We start from the raw sequence: 18,933 nt of genomic DNA, 5'->3' as shown, positions 1-18,933 counted from the left end.
AAAGCATATCAAGTGACTGAGCAGCTATAGTGCAGCAGTAACACCCAAGGGCAGGCAGAGCATGCTATTGGCTGTTGGTGTGTGGCGCTTACAGACTGGTGCAACTTTAGTGGCCAGTCAAAGAATGGCATTTGCTAAGGTTTTGGAAACAACATGTGGACTTTTCGTGTGTTGGTGATACCCAGCGTGAAGTCAAAAGTGTATTTTGTGGCTAGGATCTTGGAAAGGAGATACCAACATGGGCGTGGCAATAACACTGTTGAGGTACTTGGACTATGGCATTTGCAAAGCACAATGTGTGCAGCTTACCTGCATGCACTGAACACAAGTATCTTGTGCACACACACTATGTCATAGTGGCTGCAATAACACCTCATAGACGATGAAGAGTACAGCTCTGGCTGGTGCATTTTACACCACGCTAAGAGGATCTCCTCTGCTCCCCTCCTGTCTCCCCGCTCCTCCCTGGTGTACTGAAAGTCTCACATAGCAAAATTCAAAATCTCTGAACCTTCTTCATCGCTGCGTAAGAAAATTGATTCAAAGTGTTGTTCCAGTCCCTGCAGTGCAATGCAATAGGACCATTTTAGAAGAAAATGCCACAGTGGTGCATGCTTAAGAAAAGGTTCCACAGGCGAATGACGTGTTACAGAATCCTAAAACTTTGCAAAAGAGACAAAATAAGAAGAAAAGCATAAAAAACTGTAATAAAGTTAGTACCACTCAGGCCTGCAGACAAGGAGTGTATTCATTAGTTTAATTCCCTAACATGAAAACTCACAATAGGAAAAAAAAAAGTCAAGGATAAAAAGGTTTCCTGCACAACCAATAACGAATCACCCTAAACTCCCACTAAATATTGTATGGCAGGTCTACAAGAGTTTGCCACCTGCTTCCACTTCACTTATTCACTGGTACATTCATTCAGATAAGCACCATCAGCATCACGCAACCACACGGGGGCACTCTACAGTAGATGGTGCCTGATCTAAAGAAAGCTTCCATGGCATAACCACATCTTTTTATAGCGTGTAATTATCACTGTAGAGAAACTGTGATTTGTAACAAAATAGCCATGTTTTAAAATATCAATGTCCTTGTGTGCACATATATTCCTATCGCCAGAGTTACTTTTACCCAGTGTAACCATGTTTTAAACTATCAATGTCTCCTTTCGTGTGCACATAACCTCCCATCAGGAGGGTTACTATTGCCCAGTATAATGGTGTACAGTTCATAAAGCATTGAAGCATTCAATCGATTGATTTCCAAGTTCTGAACTTGTGAGCTCCTCTAAAGTCTTACATTGAGCATAGATGACCAAGGGCCAGATGTAGGTAATTCAAATTTACCGACTCTTAAATACCGAATTTTACCGATTCGGTATTTTAAGAGTCGGTAAATATGAAGGGGGGAGATGTGGGTATTACAAATTCTGTAAATACCGAATCGTTAAGATTCGGTATTTACCGATTCTGTAAATACCGAATCGGTATTGCCCATTGATTCCTATGGGCCTTGAAGCCCATAGGAATCAATGGGCAATACCGATTCTGTAATTACAGAATCGGTAAATACCGATTTTTGCAAGGGTGTAGGGGGTGTCACTTTGACACCCTCTAGCACCCCAAAGACGGGCATGTTTGCCATGTGGCACACAGACATGCCCTAAGGGCATGTCTGTCTGTCACATGGCTAGGTGTGCATGCACACATGTGCATGCACACCTGGAATCGGTATTTTACCACCCAATTGGATTGGGTGGTAAAATACCGATTCTGTAATGCCTTAGGGACTCTGAAAAGTCCCACCTACATCTGGAAGGTACCGAATCGGTAAAAATACCGATTCTGTATTTTACAGATTCTGTAAATTTACCGATTCGGTAAATTTACAGAATCTGTAAAATCTGGCCCCCTACATCTCAAGATGCCAAATACCGGTCGGAAACGGCCGAATTCGGCCGTTTCCGACCGGTATTTGCCACCTACATCGGGCTCCAAGACCTTAAACGAGTAAGAGTGCGTATGCTCGTATATTCACATGTGTAAAGCATAAGATAAAGAAGGCATCTCAGAAGAGCCAATTTTCACGTTACATTAGGCCTCGTTTTTGTTTATTTGATATGTGCATGCATTTAGGATGGCAAAGGCTATATATAAGAGGATAATGGATTTATCCAATTAAAGGTCAGAAAAAAAAACCTTTTATTTATTTTGATATGTGCATGGATTTAGAACAACAGGTATAAGAGTAAAATAGATTTAACTAGAGGCACGGTCAGAAAAAGCCCTGTTTCTCGCTGAGCTGTTACCGCCTTCCTTTTATCTGCTGCTGTAGGGCTCTGTGCTACCTACAGCAATGGCGGCGCATCCATTGGACTGTGGGAGCAAAGCCCTCCATAAGCTGAAGGTGCCAATACAGGGAGTCGTCCCCTTCTGCACCCTGCAGGTGGGGGGCTGTCACTGCCACCTTTCCTCTGAGTGACAGTCAGCAGCAAAGCTAAGCAGTGCAATCTTAAGAGTGCTTAGGAATACAACGGTGTATTATGTATAGTGTCAGTTTGCTAGTCGTATGTCCTTTTGGCACCGTGACATGTCTCGGATGGGTGTGTCCACATTGTCCGAAGTCATCATTTGATGTGATGTAGTATTGCAGACTGGTCATCCATAAGGATGCCATGTGTCCTGGTGTGTGATGTGAACATGGATGCCTTGCAGGAGGACCATAGGGGGTCAGATCTGATTTCTGAATGGTCGTGTCTTATTTATTTCCCTGGGAGTAACTGATTTTAGAGAGGGAGGTGTACAGTTTGCTTACTGAGCTCTTAAGTTGTTGAAATGCCTGTAACCCTGGATTTAGGAAGGCACAGTGTTGTTGGCTAGGTTGAACTTATAAGCCGACTTGGATATTGTGCAGTGTTGCAATGTGCTCTTTTGGGCTTGTGATGTAAAAATCGCCATAATGGTTGGGGTCATAAGTGACATGATGTGTTCAATGTGTTTGTGTGTTACGCTATGGCATCCCATTGCAGCTACTGCAGTCTGGAGTGATGTGACTGCTGCCTATATTTCATTCTACGCTGTCCTAGGGATAGCTGAATGTTCTTTGTAATGTGTACTGATGCATTTACTAGTGGCATTTTGTGGTGGGTAGTAATGTTGGAAGCAACGTGATAACATTCTATCAGACATATGTGTGATATATGCTTGTGAGATGTTCTATCTTTTTTGCATGGCTCACTTTGTTGGGCCATGCTCCTGGGTGAGGTGTACTGGTGCAGCTACAAATGAGCTATTTTAATATGTTCTGTTGAATGTTAGTCATAACCTACCTGGGATAGCTTTCATTTAGATATTTCCGGCATTGAATTAAACAGGTAACCCATTACCTGGCCTTTCACGTGATGAGCGAGCAGGCGAATAAGTTGTGTTATTACATTACAGTGTGTACTATTGTGTGTACATCTCGCACCCGTGTGCAGTGGTTTTCATTGCATGGTGGATTGACAAAAAAAGCTGTGGATTGAACGTAAAACTTAATTGGAAACACATACACGCAGGCACACAAAGCCCTTCCTCCCCACACACACCCTTACCCCACACACAAACACCTCCCTCTAATAACAAAATTGCCACAGCTGCTTCTTGCAATGTGCTTGGCACTCTACCGTTTAGAGCAAACTCGAAGCCATGCTTTTCACAGCATCAATATAATATACTGGTGTGGATTTCGGTGCCTGAGCACCCACACGCTTCTTCTTTATTCTATTTTTCGCGCTCAGCAGGACAAGAATTATTATTTTTCTTTTGGAGCGAAGATGAGAAAGTGCTGAGTGCACAACTTCGGGAAATGTAATCTCGCTGGAATCTTTCGCCCATGGGGCCCACAGCTTCACCTCCCTGGCTTCAGACCAGGGAGAAGGTAGCTCACTTAATTAAAAAATAATCCCTCCTCCCCATAAAAAAGTGCTGAAATGCAGTCCTGACACATTCCTTCACATGTTCCCTGCCCTCTGTCCTGCACATGTTCTCTGCTCAACAAACGCTTTCACTGTCTGAGATGCTCTTGTTGGGTTTTCTGTCCTACGCCAAATGCAAAATCTGATTTTTGACTGCAACTTTAAATTAAGCCAGTACCGGAACTTCTAGTAAACAGTTTGGTTCATCCACAACTTCGTCCACTACTTTCTGCCCACAAAAAAGTCATGGTATTTTAACAAAAAAAGTCGTGAAAAGTGGCCCAGTGTGGGGAATGGTTGTGAAAGTCGCACACACGTTGAAAAAATAGAAAAACATTTGTGACATGTCGCAGAAGAGTGGGTCTTTGTATACATTCAGTTAAGTGCCCACGTCATGCTTTACCTTTGCAGAAACATGTGGTGAGGGAAGTGGATGTTAAGTGTAACACTAACCTATCTCTCCTCGGGTCCTGCTGAGGAAGTTGTGTCAAGTTGGATACACGTCATTCTGAAGCAATGCAAGAGGTAGACGGGAAGGTAAACATTCCACACAATTATGAAATCTAAGGAAAAATAAAGCTTGGACCATGAGCAAAGATAAAAGCAAGGAGCCGGAAAATGCAGCAAGCTGATAGTTTAAGGAACGGGCTGTAAGAGACTGCGGCGCCGGTTTTGTGCAATCCAGCCACGCGAGTAAACTTGGACGCAGATGTTCAGTGACTGTGTCAGGTCTCTGTTGGCGGTCCCTCCCTCTCGCTTAGCTTCAGGTCACCAGGATGGCGAGATGACTGGACCAGGAGCTTGAGAAGGTCTGCGAGCACTTCCGGCCTCAACCGGAAGGAGAGATAAAGAGGTAAGGACCTGTCCAGGAGCTTTTGAAGTTAGGCAAGTCTGATGGAAGGTTGGACAAACATCGCCAATATCCACTTGTGTACCACTAGATGTTCCCACTTACTCTTTCATCCACCAGAGAGGACATCACTGAAGGCACAAAACCCAGCAAATCTCTCCATATGTGGTCCGAAGATCTGGAACAGTCTACCCTCAGACCTAAGAGAAGTTGTGCGGAAAGTAGCTAAAAAACACAGAGACTCACTGGTCGAAGTTGAACAGCACCAAGATCCCATCAGGATGTGGGGAAACATTGCACAGATATGGTCAGTCATATTCTGCAGGCACTGGGGCCTAGCACCCCATACATGCAACTGACTCTGCCAGGGCCCTACCTTTCTATGCACCAGACTCTCCTCCCCTTTCCATGCACATCAGCCAACCGCAACATCAGCAAGGGGTCCAGGAACGCGAGGCAAACCCAGCCACAGACCGAGGACAGGCATAGCTCTTAAAAATGATGATTTAAACTTGGAGAATTCGGCATAGTAGGACTTGCCCTGTTTTTTTTTCATTTGAATATAAGTATGTATAAGTGGATGTATAGGTATATATGAAAGTATTCGCCTAGTATTATTTTTTGGTTACTGCACACTTTTGAGTGCTTTCTTGCGTTATTTGAAAGGTCCGTGTCTCCTACATGCTTTCTTTGGGAGACCTGACTTCCCTGTAGGTCTGAAGTCAAATGCGTGGCCTACAGTCCAACTAATGCTAAAAGGACTCGTGGGACCTTCGAGATATTCAACAATGTCTTAACAGTTGCGGTGCAAAAAAGTTTTAATATTAACCTTTTGGACTTCGTGATACTTGACCTAGAACCCAAAAATGGGAACTGTGAGCAATTTATCGCTCTGAGATGTACATAGTGCTACCTTTTCATGTCCTGCACATTAAATTATTTATTGTAGCAAAAACGTAAATGAAAATCCTTCCCACTGACGCTCCTTGAACATATGTTTCAAGATTCACAAATAAAGGCAGTGTAGTGTGAAAACCCATCCCACAGCAGAGATGTAACTAGTAGTGAAGAGAAGCTGCATCAGTATTGACAAGCAGCTTATGTATTCACCCAAAACTTGAATACTGAAGCAAACATGCTTCTTTTAAATATAAATAAAGGTCCAGAATTGATAACCACTTAAAAAAAGCAGTAACAAATACATCTGGGACTAAAGATGGATATACATGAATATTTTCCCAAATTGCCTTATGGCCCCCTGCTGAGGGCTATTCTCGTTGTTAAAAGCCCTGAAAACCAGTTGACTCGGGCCTATAACAAGGGAGAGAGTGTTGAACAACCAGTATAGCCCGAGGAAGAAGGAATGTAGTGCACACTGAGGGTAAAATGTCCTAAATTAAAAAGGGAGAGACAGAAAGACAAACAGCCATTATTAACTACGAGCCACTTCATTGTCTTCAGTGGAGCTCCCACATTCCAATGCTCTAATATTTCTTAACCACGCTTATTGTCATCCTTGCATATTGTGTAATCTAAGCCATAAAGCAATAAATTACTTTTTCTGCATAATAAACGTGACTTTATTAAAAAAATGTTCGACATAACGGAGTTTTTTCTCTTAATTAGCACGTGCTGAAATCAACCTTCGCCTAGTCAGCTCCCAAAAGGTGAGTCTGAAGTTCGTGAACATCAGTGGCACTTAAAATTCTCTTTAAATGCTGCCCATTAATAACAAATGTAGTGCCTCTACTTCACTCCCCCGCCATGACCCCATCCTGGCCATGTTGCAAAGTCCCACACTTACTCTACCATTCGCTTGGGAAGGCTTCTTTTCATGAGATAGACCAGTGTGAAAATTATTTGTACAGTCCATTACATACAAAAACAAACACAAAACAAAATGAAGTAAATAGCATTTAAAACTCAGATGCTTTTAGGTGGGCCTGCCCTGCATGGCACTGGAACACAGCCTTTCAGCAGAAATGAATTATGAAGAGAATAACAGAATAAATAACAAAGAGCGCAGCGCTCCCATTAAACCTTCAAAACCCACACACATAAGGCGAGGCCAAAGGGGATGGGGGCTGACAGCTTTTTAGGAGAATACTGGATGTGTGTAGCTCGAGGCCTTGGTGAAATTCATGCCAGTGCCCACAGGCTGACAGCAAAGTGGTATGTGGACAAGAAGAGCTTTAATTCCTTATATGCTCAGGGTCATTTTTCTTTCATTTAACATAAGCCTCTCAAAATCAGGTTCGGCAATGCTTCGAGGACTCACTGCTCCATTTATCTTGAACCTGGTTCAGCGGAGTGCCAACTGTTGAACACCGAGAACTCTAATCCCACGGTGGACACCAAGAGGAACTTGAAATGCTCATCACAACCCATCTCCAGGACTCCCTTGCTAAATTCCTGGTTGGCCCTCTGCAGAATGTATTTGTAACCCTGTTTTTTGTTGTTTAATTTACATGCTGCATAACTTGATTCGGAGAGATGGTCTAACAGTTGTGTTCTTTGCCCCAGGACCAAGAGTTCTAATCCCAGCTTCCCTCGTTGACTAAACTGTGTGCATCTGGTAGAAATCAGTTTTCTCACATTGTGTAAGTTAAGTTTCATGTCAAACTGAGATAAATGAAAATCAGGTCAACTCCCAGAATTAAGTACCATAAGAAAACACCAGAAGATTTAAATTAAAAAAGCTTTTTCCCTAAACACACCACTGCTCTGTGGAAGTTCTGCATCACTGTTCAAGGTGCTTTGTTTAGTTAGTGACTGTGATTAGCAGATTTCCAAAATTGTGGAACCGACAAGAGTGCGTGTCTTTATGTAAACGTTCCAGAACCCGAGCTCCTCGTGTTTATTTTGAAAGCTGTGAGGCTAAATTGAACAATCTCTTAAAGCGGGGCAGAGACTGGCAATAAACAATGGAAACATCAGACCTGATTGAAAACGACAAGCTTGCTGGAGTCTTTGAAGGAAGTGAAGATTGAGAGCCTGGAACTTCTCATAAGAAACTACCAACATCGATTAACCACACTGATGGCATTGCCATCATGATATACCACTTTGAGGAAAGACAGGGCAGATGTTTAATACATCTGATGAAATGCCTTTCCCCAGATATTTAGTATTTACTACATCTTCAGACCATAACATCCCACTTAAACATTTCTTTTTAACCAAATGCATCTTCTCCTACCAATTCCTCTGATCTATTTTTGGGGATTTCATCATTGGTACAAATCCATAAAGTCTTTAATTTTGCCTGTTCATCTTTTTTACATCATGGGGTAGACATATACAGAACACTTCTCATTGTAGTCATCCATTTTGCAATAGGTACTTCGCAGTAGGCAAAAAAAGAGTGTGTACTTACACTGACTGACTCCCGTCCGTTGTACTTCACCCGGATCCTCGGTTCTTGAATGACATCCAGGTTGGAGCCGGTGACGGTTACAGGGGTATGGCCACTGCAGAGGACACATACAGAAAGTTAATGGCATCCTACTATCTGAACTGGCGGAATCACACTATATACATGCAATGGCTGGATTGAAGGGCTGAAGGTGGCAAGGATAATTAATACACTGCCTCTCCCTGGGTCTCCAGGGAGGGTTTGTCTCAGTGGATAATTGGATTCCCCGGCCAGGCTATCCATGGGCTGGACAGGAGTCCCCGGCGGAGGGGCATGGTGCGTGTCACTGGCGGCATCAGATACAATACACAGTCCAGAGATGATTACACAGGAAAGTAGAGGAGGAAAACAGCAGTCCAGGAATTTAAATGCTCTCACTTTGTATTAAGGTCAAGAAGCCCCAGGCACTGTGATGCACCTCACTCTGCCCCACAAAGGTGAGAGTCAGATGAGTGTGAGGGTTCTACACCCTGTTCTCTCACCTCTAGTCTTGAGAAATATAAAAGAGAGCAGAATCAAGAAAGATCCTTTCAGTTCAACACCAGGGACATCATTTAAGGGTCACCAGGGGTCGCAGCTGAGACCTCTAGCTTGCTCCTTGCGACCCCTGGCACTGAATTTTCGACCCCTGGACTCGGAGGTGGCAAAATCATTGCCACAAACACAGGGGGCACCTATCTTTATAGACATCGGTTGGGGCTTCAATCTCCGCATTTTTGGCATTTTATTTATTATTACATAATTACACCAATAGTGAATGAGTATATTATTCACCATTAGTGTAATAAGAAATGGAGTACAATTATCTAGAATATGACCCTCCCTGGCAGCTGAAGTAAGTAAAAAAAATGCTTTTAATGTTTGTTCTCCACATTTGTGAAGGTGAGAGTGTGTTTGTGAGAGAGAGATTCTGTGTATGTGTGATTGTGTGTGTATGTGTAAGCATCTGTTTGTGAGTGAATGTATAGGTCAAATGGCTTGCGATCTCACTTCCGCTACCCCATGCCTTTTGGTGAATTGACGCTCATGTTCAACACAAGACGCCCTTGTACCCTACTCTACCGTAAACGAGACTGGAGCACACGCAAAAGCGCACAACACACACCACTCAAGGGCTGTGCATAGAAGCATGTGGGATCTCCCATTTACAGACAAGAAACATCCAAAGTCACCGTAAGGAAGGAAGCGTGTAAGCACTCCACCGATAAGCCATTTTATTAGAACACACGGGAAAGGCACCGTGCCTCACATCAGAGCGTGTGACAGCTGGCTTCGAAAGAAGTGGAACCCAAACATCTGCTCAAGCCTCCCGGACCCGGGACCGCCGCTCCTGCTCCCCCTCCAGACGCCTGGTAGCACTGACGGACGTGTCTGACAATCTTTCATCCCATGCACAGTGCGTGTCAGCAGATAATGTGACCTTCACCGCGACCTTTCCCTTCCTAAACACTTGCACGTGCGACACCGTGGTCCAGTACCAAGCCCTACCCGGTCAAACACTGTATTCAATGTATGTATGTATATGTTTCAAGCAGCATTCCAAGCAGAGATAACATTCACCATTCCTTCCATAGCTGGGCACTGGTTTGGCGGTGCCAGCACCGCTGTGCCTCTTGCCCAGACAGCAGGAGTCGGAAAACCTCATATGCAGATACACCCCCCACCCCCCACCCACCCAAGCCGCACTTGTAAAACTTCCACTCAAAAATGGGCCTCGACACGACACCCTGCGCCCCCTATCTGTGAAGCGAAGATACGCAGGAAAGCAAAGGCAAGGGCGGGAGAGGCAAGCGGGCGCAAACCAGGTGCCTAACACAGGCCCCCGCAGCCCACGCGGTGCGGGGGGCCCCTAGCTCCAAGGGGCCCCCTCGGCACTCCATTCTGGCCGGAGAGCTCCTGATTGAGCCCGGAGGGGGCGCCCCTAAGTACCGTGTAGGGAGGCCCCCTCACTTTTCGTTACGCCAGTGGCACAAACATGGTGGCATGAGGTGAGAAGGAGGCACCTCGGGCCCTCATCTCTTGAACCCAGTGACCGTGCCTTCTGACAGGCTCTTGCCTTGTTAAACAGACGCCTCTCCTCCCCGACACCCGCCGCGCCCTCGTCCCTTGATGTACATCTCATAGCGATAAGCATCCGCTTCCGCCGCGCTCTTCACGCCACGAGGAGGGCTCTTTAACGAGCAGTTGTGCACTTATCTGGCAGATGGAAGGCTTTAAAAGGGGGCATTATTAGTTATCGCGACGGCTCCGTGCAGATTGCGCTCCCTCAATTGTGTTTGTAATTAAAACCGGCTTAATAACTCCGGGACAGATTTTCATCTCAGAAAATGGAGATTTTATAGATCCCAGTCAATGATGCATCTCAGACGGGGGAGCGTCTCCTTCCACTGTGAGAACAATTCACTCTGTTGAGACTGTCAGAGCAACGGGGAATTGATTTTGAACCCGTTGGGACACCGTAGCAGTCGTATGCGCAATGTAAAGCAGATCGCCTTGTAGTGAGGGTCCCCATCTAGAACTCTGTCAAAGTCTGGTTTAAAATGTTTAACAGCTTATCTCCCAATTACATCCTTATTAAAAAATATATTAATAACAACTATCTCAACTGCAGATGAGATCAAAAGCCGTACCACACCCCCAACAAACCAGCTGATAAGTTATTTTTAACCACTTCCATGTGTCAGATGGCCCCCGGACGTCCGACGTCACAGTGGGCGTGTGCGTCAGACGGCCGGGGGGGGGGCCGCGCAATCTGCGCACGCGTCAAATTCCGCCACACAGCGGCGGAATGTGCGCCGCAGCGAAGCCGTTAACAAACTCACATTTGGATAGTTTAAAACCATCACACGTGACCATATCCCACCGTAAATTCTCTTGAGGGAAAGCGGCTCAGAATGAGTTGAAATTGTAACTGCATTTATATAGCGCATACTACCACTGAAGAGAAGCTGAAGCGATTTCATGCCGAGCAGCTCGCTGCTCTGGAACCCAAAGTTCGTGGTTAGTTAAGTATTTCTGGATCTCCCTTTCTTGTGTTGGACTTATGAGTCAAACCCTTTAGACCATGGGTACTCACAAACATTTTCCTGGGGCCGCAAAGTTTGGTCTTTGGTGTGACCGAGGGCCGCACTGATGCCAGCTAGGGTTATAAAGTCGGTGTAGGGTAAAGCAGAGCATGAATATTTAGTGGCTTAACACAATTGCGCAATGTGAAACCAGAAAACCTGGGATGAATCCCAGCTTCTTCACTTGACCAACTTGTGTGTTCCTGGGAAATTGTTTTATTTCTATTTCCCTCCTTTTTCTTTATTATCGCAGAACTCAAAATACATGACTTCAGGATGCATGTTGTTCAAAACCATCTCCTGTGTTTGGATGTAATCACTAATGGCATTGTTGTCAGGGTGGGAAGGGGGAAGCATGAACATTTCTAAATTCATGTTTGAAAACCATCACTTTAAGAGAAATAGTTCTAATTGCACTACAATAATTTGATTAAATGGTTCTAAAGGTACAACATTAAGGTGTTCCTTAAGTTAAGAGCCTTGTTACTTCCTTCACAAACTGCAATTAACCTTCATAAAAATGCTTGCTGTATATTAAAAAAAAAAATAATAATGTTAGTGCTGAGTCGAGTAAACATCAGCCCAGTGCTGCTGCTGCCCCGGGGGCTGCATGTAACGGTCAGGAGGGCTGCATGCATCCCCCGGGCTGTACTTTGAGTGTCACTGCATTAGACCATATGGACTCAGTGACCTTTGAAATCCTCAAATTAACTGGATTCAGAGTAATTAAACAGAGACTTCTTAACTCTTAGCAGTTTATTCGAACCAATGACACTTTGTGAGTAAAGGGGTGTACATAACATTGGTGAGAAGACAGAAAATTGTCATTCCATAAAAGCAGGCAAGCCTCTAAAGAAAAGAAGCCTTTGTCTACCATGTCCATGAGGAGGGTGAGTCCTGCAATGTTGTCTTCACATCTGCCTGAGCGGATGTTAGGCATTCAGAAGTTGTCCAAACAAAACAATGTGCTGCTCACTGCTGCTGCAATAGATTCCTAAGAGGTACAGTTAATCTGCAGTCATTGATTCAAATCCTGTTAAGGCTTATTCAGTCCTTCATCTTTCCTAAGACAGCACATTTGCTATCACTCAACCAGCTTAAAGTAACACCTGCTATTTACAATGCTATGACATGGGAACACTGCAGAAGCAAGTGCAATATGAAAATAAGTTACTATAACAAAGACTTTATCTACTGTCAGAATACCCTACTGATCAGAAACGCTATTTATTTGTAACTCATGGTCATTTACGGTGTTATTGCTGCCTTCAGTAGTATTGTGATAAAAAATATGAAAAACATCTGCTCTGCTTTTTGGAAAGAAGCTTTTATATGCATTATGGGTAATCAGGCATGCCTCCCCAGAAGGAAATCTGCAACATAAAAAAAGCATTTCCTAGGAACACCCAGTGGGACATCATCATGAGTTGCTGCAACCTCAAGCAATTTCATATGAAAGATCTTTTATGCTCCAAATTCGGTATGTAAAGATCACTGATTACCCAGAACGCAAAAAGAAACCGAGCAGCATGAAATCAGGCTGAGATTTGGCTTTTTCAAAGTTACAAAAGCATCTAATTTGTAGGTCTCACTCTGAGGCAGTTTGTAGCTGTCTGTTGTTGAAAGACCTGTTGTGTTGAACCAAAAACATTCAGTGAGCTTTGCGCAGGGTCAGTGTTTATCATCCTTTGGCTGTCTTGTGGCTCACAGGTGCTCCCTTCTTTTTGGATAGCTTTCTTTCCTCTTCTTGTGTTCGTTCCTCTCCTGGATCATAGCTTTAATAGCTAGAACTTTTATTTTAGTTCTGAGTTTTATGATAAAATAAATATAGTCTTTACAAACACTGTCCTTTAAATTCAGACATTTCCTTATTCTTTTAAAATTCTGTTCAGAATTTCCTAAATGTAAAATATTTGAAGAAAAAACACTCTATTTATAAAGATTGAAAATACTGAATTTAATGAACACTTTTAAAATACCGAAGCTAAGAGTTTGCTTTTCATTGGGCCCGGGCGAAATTATAATTCCACACGAGGAATTAGGGAATTTGGGTAACTCCGCTTTATGCTTGTAATGTGGAGTTCCAACCAAATGTTGCCAATCAGGAGCTTGATGGAACTATTCTGCCATTCACGCCTTACAGAAACAACGTAAAGCTCCACAACGCATGCTCGCGAGCGCAAGGGAGATTTGCCGGCCCCTGCTGCGATTTCTAGTTGCTACAGAGCCTTCCAGAGTCGTTTTATAATACCAGTGCACATGAGTGGTCGCAGTCAGGGATGGCTGCTGTACGAGTACATTTGCTGCTGCTGGATTAGATTTTCTATTTGAGCAGCAGCGAAAGGAACTCGAATGGCCGTGCGCTCTTGCACAACGCATGGTGCAGTTCCTGCTGATTTTCAGCACTGCTCGCACTTCTGGGGCTAAATTGCAAAGTGTGAAACTCCACAAATTCCGCCCACCCCCTACTTTTCATTGAGTATTTTGAAATATTTTTCTTTTACTTCTGTAAACAATGGTTCTCAAATAAGCAATGTAAAAGCTAATAGCTTGTCAATTGCATTATATAGGTGTGACCTATCAGCTTTGCCAATGCTGGTTAAAAGTAGTGACTAAGGAAAAGACCAGGTTTCCAAGATTTTAACTACACTGTGTCACAATGGGGTGTTTTAAATGACACTCACTGGGCTCCTGAAGTTTAACAATTTTGTGAAGATATTAATATCTTACATTTTCAAATAAAAACCTGCACTTTAGAGATCTGAGAGCCAGCCAGGGTCAAAGGCTTTACTAGTTGTCTCAAAACTGCAGCCACCCAAATAACGGACTTGCAGTCTCTGGGTACTCTACACCAGAACACTATTAGCAGCCACCAACTTCCGGTAAAGGTGTCTCTGTATCCGATCACAAGCTAAAGATAGTTATAGGGCGACCCCTGTGTCCACTGTAAAAGCTGAAGGAACCTTACTCTGTGCAGTAATTCAGTTGCTCACAGTAGTAGCCCTTTTCCTGCCAAAGTGGCTGGGCAGGCCGGGGGAGGGAGGCGGGGAGGGAGGCGGGAAGGAGGCATTCACTGGACCCAAAAAATAAATGAATTTTTAAAAAAAACATACCTTGAACACCGCCGCTGTCCTATCACGCTCTTCTGTCTTCTGGGAACAGGCTCCCAGACTGCAGTGCAGCCAATCCTGACGCTGCAAGGAAGCAGCCTCAGGATTGGGCTGAGAGCTGGCAACTTGTGCCCCAGGCAGACTGGGAGCTGGTGCCTGCTCTCTCCAGCCCCAGCAACACAGCTGAGGCTGGAGAGAGCTTTACTGCGCATGAGGGTTTGACCAGCCTGAGAGAGCCGGCTAAACCCTCATGCGCAGTGAAGGGAGTGCACTACCACTCCCCGACCAGCGGTGTCACCCCCCTGGGTCTGCTAAAGACTCGTCAGAGTCCTGGGGGGCGGGTCCAGGGATTAAAATAAAATGATAAAACAGGTTTAAAACCCATTTTATTATCATTTCATTTGACATGGTGGCAGGCAGGGCGGCGTTCCTCCTCCTTAATGGAGGGGTTGCTGCTGGTTGCCCACCAGGTGACACTGCTGCCCCAGGCAGCTCTGCCTTTCCTCTTTCACCAGAGTGTAAAGGCACTTTCGTCCCCAGAGATGAAGAATGGATTAGAAGTTAAAATAATTGCACTCACCAATGATTCGGTCTTAACTCCCCTCTACTACATGCAAATTCTTAACAATGCTGCTCATAAATGCAGCCGGTGGACATAACCCACAGCACATTATTTTAGGTTTTCGACTGATTGATATCTGGTAGGAGTGATAGGTTACCTGGCAATACTCCACTCGGGGTCCACGGTGAGCACCTTGGGGTCATCGATGTACTCGAATTGCAGCACGCTGGCAATCTGAGCACGATCCACGCTAACGGAGACATGGACGGCCCCAAGGCCGACTGCGGAGGGGGCCGACACACAGATTATTTCATTCATCGATCGCCTGGAGGGGAGAAATAAGAAAACAGGCATGAAGCAAATTGACACCTGTAAATATTTGTATTTAAAAAACTATATTTTATGGGATTATAATGTAGACCTGGGTAGAAATTAACCTATTGTCCAACATCAGTCTCCAAGAGGAGCATCTTGGAATGGATACGGGGAAGGTTCCCCTTCTCCTACCATAGCTTTTCTGTTGAGCACTGAGGGAAGTACTTTCCATCGAGTCTGTCACATTCACAACGAGAGAACTAAAGACAATATGTGAAAATGTTATGCCTTCTGACAGTTCCATAAGTCTGGAGACTCCGTGAACATTTTTCAGAAGTCATACCATGGATGTGTAATTGCCTTATTTTAAAAGAGGCGGACCCTCCTCTAGTCAGGAAGGTCCCCACAGAAAGTCAATATGTTTTTTTGTGCAGACTCGGAGAATCCTTGCTGTTGTAAAAGTCACCCAGCATCCTGGCCAGTAGGAAACACATGCAGTCACACATTTTGTCATGCTATTTTCAAAGATGTGTGGCGACCACTTAGCAATATAAAAAGGGAGATTACATGTGTTCTGTACTTAGTAGCATGCAGAGTGCATGGCTTGGGAGGAAATCTGGTACCAAAGCCTCTTTGACACTGAGTGTGGTGGATCAGTCAAGGCCAAGCTCAAAGGAAGTAGGCTGGAAGCTGGGGCAAGACAGAGTGCAACTATTCTTACAACCATAATAAAGACTGCAATATCTGCAGTTTTTACGCAATTAAAATAACAATTTAATAACAGCATAAAATACATACACAGTAAAAATAAACAAAACAGCAGAAAATCATATAAAATAACAACAAGGCAAAGTATTAACAATGACTACACGTAGTAGCAACTCTAGTACCCAACTTGCAATCAAAATACATTGTTAGTGGTCACTAGAATGATTGTGATCATTGTGCTGTTCATAACCAAGTGTTCATAATTAGAAGGATCACATTCTTCTACCAAATGAGACAAAAGAACAGAGCTATTCTGTGGAAGGGGGGTTTAGTACCGATCCAGATGGCCAAAATGATGGCTGCCACTCTGCAGTTTGTGATCATTGACACAATTATGACCAGAAACATAGTATACAGAAGGCAACCTTTGGGCAGCTACAGCAAGTCATTTTATTGGAGTTGGTTTTTTTCCTGTGACTCCTCGTTTTGGGTTAGGGTTTGCAGAGAACCTATCCATAAGTTGTATATTTCTTGACCCAAAGAGCTAATGACACCTGATAAACAGCCCCATGTCAAAGGATGCCAGATTTTGGCACAGGGGAAGGGGTTTGTTGGAGGGCAGGAGCATCAAAAAGGGTTCCGACCCATTAAGGCTAATGGAGCACAAAAAAATCATGCAAGACTGTTTTCTAGATCCAACCAGCAAGAAGTATGGATGGATGCTGAATCTCTAGATAGCGCTGTGCAGTCAGACATCCCTAAGTGTGGAAAGGAGATACTCTTGTCTGCACTCAGGCCACTGAGGATGACGATGGTCCTCTGCTCAAGGTCATGTCAGATGAATCCTAATGAAACCGGGACAGAGCAAGGTGGGGTGCCCACAACGGTAAAACAAGCAAATGTGGGTACATGGGAGGGAGTCTGCTCACCTGGCAGAGCAAACAATCAGCTCACCTGCACATGTAGGCAGATCTTGGGCAACCACCCTCCCATCTCTGTCAAGGGTCTCTTGGTGCCCTAAGAGTGTCTGTAATCCTTGGCAATGTCAGCAACAGAAGTAGGACAGGACAGTACCATTTTGCAGCTCCATTTTGCATTTTAGTTCTAGCCATGAGGAAACTGTCAGCACTCCTGGGTAGCTCTACTAAACGGTCTAGCTAGTTCCGAGGCAAAAGTGATGAAAGGGGACTCAGCATACATTTACAGTCCTTGTCAGCTGGGCCGAGCCCGCTGCCAGTGATTTCAAGTGCATTTTGATTTAAAAAACAAAAAACAAACAACTAGTCAAGATGGGGAGATTTCCCACTCAGAGAAGATGCTGGGTTTAGCAGCTTGTCCTGCTCCCAGCATGCATTGCAGAGGCTTGTGCCTACATGGCTGCAGACGGGTACACCCCCCAGGGTCTGCTTTGGAGGGACAAAGTAGGAATTATATTGCTGACAGACCACAAGGGCACGGGAGAGTGGGGGAAAGTGGGGCAGGGTGTTGTTTTCTCTGTGGGCACCGGCCACCCTCCAGCTTACAGCTATGTGCAAGGAGATGTTCACGATCATCTAATAGTAACCCTAATAACAGGTGTACCATCAAAAAGTAACCCTAATAACAGGTGTGCCATCTAATAGTAACCCTAATAACAGGTGTACCATCTAAAAGTAACCCTAATAACAGGTGTGCCATCTAAAAGTTACCCTAATAACAGGTGTGCCATCTAATAGTAACCCTAATAACAGGTGTACCATCTAAAAGTAACCCTAATAACAGGTGTGCCATCTAAAAGTTACCCTAATAACAGGTGTGCCATCTAATAGTTACCCTAATAACAGGTGTACCATCTAAAAGTAACCCTAATAACAGGTGTGCCATCTAAAAGTTACCCTAATAATAGGTGTCCCAAAAGGAATAGCAACCATTAACCCTTCCACGCTCATTACGATGTTGACGAGCATTCTTGAGAGTGTAATCCAGACTGATCTAGAACGTTCACTTTAATTAAAAAATAATGACAAACACAAAGGGTTACTTTATACTAGAGGACTTAAATGACTTACATTACAGGGGAAGCAGTAGACCTCACCAAAGGTTTTAGTAATTGCCCTCTGAAACTGACTCATGGCCAACTGGGGGTCACCTCTTGAGGTTATCGCATGAGGAGGCCAGTTCAGAATATGTGTTGTGCCAAGGCACGCCAAGGGTGCCACCAAGGGAACTTTAGATTTATTCGGTGGGAGTGTCTAGGATCAAATGGGTCCAAAAAAGGAAATAAAGGTAATCCGAAGAAACAAAAGAAAAGAGGTCTGGGTCGGACAGATATATAGTGCCATCTTAGAACGTGTCCTGAATTTTGATAGTGCGTTCACCTCACAACACCACGGATCTGGTTAAAGACAGGACAGCTGTGAATGTTTTGTTTTTAAAGAGTCCGTTTTTTTTTTTTATAGAAAAGTGAGGTGAACGCGCGACCAGGTGAAAGAAACTACAGAGGCTCAATATTCTATGTTAGTAAGAATCTATGTTGATGACTCCAGCCTACAGCTCTAAAAGACAGGACTTCAAAACTTCCCTCCAAAAACACGGGCAGCTGTAAACTGAAGTCTGCATTGTGGCTCCAGCCATTAGACTGCGCTTGTTGCAGCTAGTGCTCATTTGTCATTGTTGGCCATTTCTTTCACGTCTGGTGGCAGGTGTGGGCAGCAAGTTCATTAAAAGGGGCGATTCTTCGGCGTGCAGAGGGGCTGTGGACACTGAATGGCGGACTCGCCTTCCCATTGGTCAGCTGTGAATGGACGCAGGCGGCATGGCGCCCGCCGGACCCACCACTCCATCTGCTGCCCGCGTGCACAGACAATGCGCCCCCGAGGCCGACACAAACTCCACAAAAGGCAGCGCTTTATTTATGAAGTAAATTAGGGAGGAGCTGTGCTACATGTTGTCCCTCTCTGATTTGTAT

General features: G+C 44.4%; 1 protein-coding gene across 1 annotated transcript in view; it reads right to left on the bottom strand.

Annotated features, from left to right (window-relative positions):
- The window catches only part of PLXNA2 (plexin A2), a 561,219-nt gene that overhangs the window by 108,926 nt on the left and 433,360 nt on the right, over positions 1-18,933 (bottom strand). The window contains exons 16-17 of the mRNA XM_078644504.1: positions 15,121-15,288; positions 8,188-8,281 (exon numbers count right to left, since the gene is read on the bottom strand). Coding sequence (XP_078500630.1) covers positions 8,188-8,281; positions 15,121-15,288 — 262 coding nt within the window. The remainder of the gene's footprint in view (positions 1-8,187; positions 8,282-15,120; positions 15,289-18,933) is intronic.

Source organism: Lissotriton helveticus, chromosome 5_1 (assembly GCF_964261635.1).
Source record: "Lissotriton helveticus chromosome 5_1, aLisHel1.1, whole genome shotgun sequence".
Lineage (NCBI taxonomy): Eukaryota > Metazoa > Chordata > Amphibia > Caudata > Salamandridae > Lissotriton > Lissotriton helveticus.
This window is presented reverse-complemented; position numbering and strand designations above follow the sequence as displayed.